At 40.7% G+C, this 5,427-nt stretch overlaps 1 protein-coding gene across 4 annotated transcripts; it reads left to right on the top strand.

The window, feature by feature from the left end:
* The first annotated feature begins 610 nt into the window (after positions 1-610).
* Positions 611-4,057, top strand: LOC127294434 (pentatricopeptide repeat-containing protein At4g18975, chloroplastic). Of its 4 annotated transcripts, XM_051324246.2 has the most exons (9): positions 613-805; positions 1,052-1,092; positions 1,191-1,297; positions 1,438-1,548; positions 2,105-2,248; positions 2,331-2,543; positions 2,681-2,879; positions 3,740-3,837; positions 3,919-4,057. In XM_051324246.2, exons 1-8 carry the CDS (start codon positions 717-719, stop codon positions 3,823-3,825), a joined length of 990 nt encoding a protein of 329 aa, XP_051180206.1. In that variant the 5' UTR covers positions 613-716; the 3' UTR covers positions 3,826-3,837; positions 3,919-4,057. The 4 variants fall into 4 exon arrangements, with proteins under 4 accessions (XP_051180208.1, XP_051180207.1, XP_051180206.1 ...); XM_051324244.2 differs by having other exon boundaries at positions 3,740-4,057; XM_051324248.2 differs by lacking the exon at positions 2,105-2,248 and having other exon boundaries at positions 611-805; positions 3,740-4,057.
* Positions 4,058-5,427: the final 1,370 nt, after the last annotated feature.

Raw genomic sequence — 5,427 nt, 5'->3', positions numbered from 1 at the left:
AATTTTTTTCAGTTTGAACATTTTATAAATCTGAACATTTGTATTTTGAATATTTTCTAGATTTGAACATTTTTTGAGTTTGAACATTTTAAAGATTTAAAAAAAAATTAAGTTTGATTTTTTTTTAGATTTGAACATTTTTTATTTGACCATTTTTATTTTGAACTTTTTTATTCCAGAGTTTTAAAACGAACTTTTTTAAGTTCAAACGTTTTTAGATTTGAACTTATTTTAAGTTTAATATTTTTAATTTGAACATTTTTATTCTGAACATTTTTTAATTTTAACTTTTGTAAACTGATCTTTTTTAAGTTCAAACTTTTTCAGATTTGAACTTTTTATTTTTTACATTTTTTAATTTATTCATTGTACAAAAAAAATGTACATCATAAATGTTCAAACTATTTCTTTATAATGATGTAGCGATGTACACCTACTCTATGAGCAGAACGGGACCAAAGAAAAGCTAGGCACGGCTTGTTGGACTTTCCTTGAACTCACAGACTCGTCATGTCAAAAAAGAAAAAAAAAAACTCAATACTCGTACGGGCGTACATACTGTACGATTACGATCCATCGATTGGTTTTGGAGTGGCATCGCTGATTGGCTCCAACACCACGCGGACGAGCTTTGGGCCGGCCCACTAAAGCCAACCCTTCAGGCGGGCACTAGGAGCTCCCCTGGACCTCCTCCCGCCGCCGCCGCTGCCGCTGCCATGCTCGGCCATCTCCGGCGATCCTCCGCCGTTCTTCGCCGCCTACCGACCGCCAGCTTCGCCGCCTCCGACCCTACCGCTTTCTACGCGTGAGTTCCCTTTCCCTTCACCCAGTCCTCTCTCGAAACCGTTCATTTTGGGTGCCCCCTTCCTTGAGAATCACATGCACTCCTTTTCAGTTAGTTGGTCGCTTCATTTCTGCTGCAAGATTGCGCTTAGCGTGTATGCTAATCTCTCTGCTTGCTTCACTGCTTCCAATTCCAATTCCAATTCCATTCAGTGACAAAATAACTGTGCTTATTTCTCCAAATTATGTTGCCTGCATTGTAATGCAGGGGATGGAGTTCACGTGACCAGCCACTCTCCTTTGGTTCATGTAAGACCTACTTTCTTCCACTTTGCCGTAGGGAATCATGCTTCATTTTACATCCGGATGATTGGCGCCTTTGATAAAGTCTTTTTAATCCATGGCAGGTTGGTGCACCAAGCATAGTGCCAGAGATTTCTCCACAAATGATAAGATTGCCAATGGCCGTCGAGGGTATCGGCAAACGGAGTTGAAGCCTGGTACTGCCCTGAAGGTATACCTTCCGACTGAATCATAGTCCCCTGCTTGGCTGCTTCTCATGTAGCTTTTTTTTTTTTACTTCAGTGCTTTCATTCTGTTCACCCCTGGAATTATAATAGACGATGGGCTGAGAAATTTTATTTTGCTTCACAGGACAACGATGCAATCATCGAGCGCATACAAAAGAGCACAAGGGGGTTGAAACAAGGGCCGGTTGGCCACACCCTTTCATCAGCAGAGAAAAGGAAATTTCTTATCAACACTGTATGTGTAAAGAAATTTTTGATATTTTCTTTTTATATTTTGAGTTTAGCATGCCTTGGTGATATCTAGATCTTAGCTATAGATTGTAGGGCACCTAATCACATGTTTTATGCAACAATGAAAACACACTGACAAAATTCTGTAGCATAAGTGCTATTTCATTTGTTATTTTCCCGATATCAACTGTAGCAGGTTTTCGTGCACCCTCAATGCAAGTACTGAGCTTTCACAATGTAATTAACTAGCAGCTTATTCTCCTTAAAAACAATTAGCAGCTTATTCATCACAATACGCTGAATTTATTTCCAATTAGGTAGATTTTTCCAAGCATCTCTGAATGACTTATCATATGCAGCTTAATATGCTACAATGGCACTTTGGTCTAGCTGTATTCAGAATTCACCTGGGAACACAAATTGTAGCCCTCATTAATGTAGAACACAGAAATGATCGGTTGTGCTTGAAATTTCCCAAGTAGAGATTTTTTTATCTATCTATGCATTTAGCTACTGCTGCCCAGAACAAATTAATAACAGCTGCAATCCATAAATTGCAGCTACTTGATCTTGAAGATTCAAAAGAAGCTGTTTACAGCACCCTTGATGCTTGGATCGCCTTTGAGCAGGACTTCCCACTAGCCTCGTTAAAGCAAGCAATTGTAGCCCTTGAAAAGGAGGAGCAATGGCATAGGATTGTCCAAGTATTGCAGATTATAATCTAATTGATTATAATTTAATTTTCTTTTATAGAGTATCATTAAAATTTATGCTAACTACACCTAGGTAATTAAATGGATGTTGAGCAAAGGGCAAGGAAATACGATCAGAACATACGAGCAGTTAGTGCGTGCACTCGAGAAGGACAACAGAGCTGAGGAAGCACATAAAATCTGGGTGAAGAAAATAGCCCATGACCTGCATTCAGTTCCTTGGCGTTTCTGCGGTCTTATGTTGGCTATTTACTACAGAAACAATATGCTAGAGAGGCTTATCAAGGTATGGACCTCGAATATCTTCCACTCTTAACAGAGTACTGGCCTGTTCTTTCACTCCAAGCTTATTAGTTTGTATTTTATATTATATTTTACTGCAACTTATGTGGATTGCCCTTCCTGTCTTCTCTGATGGTATAGCTCTTCCACACTCTTGAAGCATGTGGTCGTAAATGTCCTAGTAAAGAATATGTACGGAAAGTTGAAGTTGCATATGAAATGCTTGGTCTATTAGAGGAGAAGAACGGTTTGCTTGTGAAGTACAAGGATTTGTACAACAAGCCATCAGATAGTGACAGGAAGAAAGGTCGACAATTCAAGAAGGCTGAGAAGAAATCTGGTTAGTTATCTGTCGCCTGTACCCTTTTCTTTGACCAATGGTACTGAATCATTTCTCACAGGCTAAAGTGGCATGTTTTTATTAAATCCAGTTACGTACATATGTAACTTTCTGATGGGCTTATGTGCCCCCATTTAAGCAAAATAAGATATCAGAATCTCTGTACTGATTCTAGGACAAATACCTGATAACTTGCATCTTTTTTTCCCATTGTTTTCCAAAACCCTTAGGTCCAGGCTTTGTTCATATAAAAGCAAGATTTGATTATTTTTCAGAATTGATTCATATAAATGTTGGTGCATCCATAACGAGTTGGGTATCTACTCATAGTTGCTACTCATTATGTCTGTGAATAGACGCTACTTATATGAATATGTTGGTCAAATTTTACAGGAATGTTATATTATGAAAATGTTTTTCATGACAAATTTAGTGGTACCATTTTGCCTAACCAATCTAAGTAAATTTCTATATATTACGTTTTCTTGACAAAGTAAGAACTTTAATTTGCTTTCTAAAATGGCATCTATTTCTGAAGGGAGGTAAAACCTGCACCTAGTATTCATCTTTCAATTTAGTATTTTAGTACCAAAAGAAGACCGCTCGTTGTCATGCGGACAGACATGCTTGGTGTATTTTGGATGTGTGTGATTGTCCCATTGTGAAATTGTATGCTTCTTGTTCAGATTGGGACAATTTTGACAAATCTTTTTGTACCATGATTGTGATATTTCCTTTATTTTCCGAACTGTCTTGGGACATTATCAGGCAAATATTCTTAGAACATTCTGGCAGCTACTAGAAATCACTTCATTTGCTAAGGGGCTGTAACTGACTTTTAACACTATTCTTTTTTTCAGCTGAGGGCACGAAACAATGCGAGGAAACATCTGAAGATCAACCAGTTAATTGCCCTTCAGATAAGGAACCGGCTCCCAGCAGTTAGTCGAGATACAAAGTAAAGCAATGCAATTGCTGACATAATTGAATGCAGTTATGTTTCCAACTCTGAAACTTTATCCTGTTGTTGCCCTTTCATATGCAATACTGGTGGCATAGTTGGAATTAGACAAGGAACTGATGCAGCGGACAGCCTAATACTACTAACACTTCTGTACAACCGATATTCCGCTCCTAATTGGAAGACAGCGCGGCGCAACACCTTCTTGTTTCTTAAACATCTGGCATGAGGTTCTGATTTACTTTGTGCTGCATAGGATAAGTATTTGACAAGTGTTCGGCTGAAAATTATCATATCTGAATATTCTAACGAGTGGATGTTTAGTGCTTCTTTATTATTCGAAAAAAAGGGCCTACAGTGAAAGACTTGTACTTGAGCATCCATCATAGTTCGTACGCAATTGTAACTAGGATAAAATACTGGTGTGTTTGCCTGTTTGGCGAGCTAGGCCCTTCCTCGGCTAGCCTCAGCTAGCTAATTTTGGCAAGATGTTTTCCTCTTGAGAGCATCATTGTCCGTTTGTCATCAGACACCAGTTCAGACTGGGAACGTTTCATGTAGAATGCTACTTGGTGGGAGAGAATGTGATCGGGAGAAGGACCCCCGCGCGGCAGTCTTGACTCGTTTTAGGCTTTTAGCTGGTTCGATGCTGAATCGATGAAAGATAGGCCAAAGAATGTTCGTAGAAGCCACTGTGCCATCTGATAGTTGCTCTGTGGGTGATCATGTGATGCTTCAACCATTCTTCATCACTGATACCCTGCGGAGTTGATGGAGAGTGTTTACATGAAGGGCAGATACATCCGTATTTGCGACAAGTTTTTCAGAACGGAGGGCCACAGGCAACACGTCAGGTCAGACGGAATACCAAAAACAAGGTTATGGGTGAATTCCTGATAGGCTAGGGGACTAAACAGACTAAGGGCACGTTTGGTTGACTGGACCAAAAACCTGCATGCCTGCGCCAACGAGATGGGAGGCATTGCGCATTGCGAACGGGCATAGTCCACTTTTGGCGGGTCGTTTGGTAGCCTATGCGGTCTTTTGCGCGCCGGAGAAGGAACCCATGCCCCATCATTTGGTTGCCGTTTCCAGCTCATTCTTCCCGGGTCGTGCAGCCCACAGCCTGTTTGGTTGCAGATAACTCAGTGTTGTGGTAACCCCTTCACTTTGAGTGGTGAGGTTACCCAGTACTAAATAACATCACACATGAGATTCAGTTCATCAGAAAAGATGCTGGTAACACACAGCAAATAGTACTTAGTGGGCGATGCATCACGAACGAAGCAACTACTTCGTGATGCATCACATGTTCATCACGAGGGGTTAGTATATACCACCTCGAACAAGTTCATCATTACAAACCGGCGATCAGGTTGTAGCAAGTCCTAGCTAATGGAGGGATACAAGATCACCTCCCAAAATCAGCGGATCATGAGAAGGAAGCAGAAGCACTAAGCAGGAAACTGGTTGCGGAGCCAGGTCCTAAGCCAGCTCCTCCTCTCCGGTGGCTGCAACTTACGGTAGGCGGCATACTCGGCTTCATTGTCTGCAATGAAGTCGATAGCCCTGACCAGCAAGTTAGGC

The sequence above is a fragment of the Lolium perenne genome, chromosome 4 (genome assembly GCF_019359855.2).
Source record: "Lolium perenne isolate Kyuss_39 chromosome 4, Kyuss_2.0, whole genome shotgun sequence".
NCBI lineage: Eukaryota > Viridiplantae > Streptophyta > Magnoliopsida > Poales > Poaceae > Lolium > Lolium perenne.
This window is presented reverse-complemented; position numbering and strand designations above follow the sequence as displayed.

Coding starts and splice junctions, on each gene's coding strand:
- LOC127294434 (XM_051324246.2), top strand. CDS start 717: ATGCTCGGCCATCTCCGGCGATCCTCCGCCGTTCTTCGCCGCCTACCG. Junction 1,298..1,437: donor AGCCTGGTACTGCCCTGAAG/GTATACCTTCCG, acceptor TTTGCTTCACAG/GACAACGATGCAATCATCGA. Junction 1,549..2,104: donor GGAAATTTCTTATCAACACT/GTATGTGTAAAG, acceptor CATAAATTGCAG/CTACTTGATCTTGAAGATTC.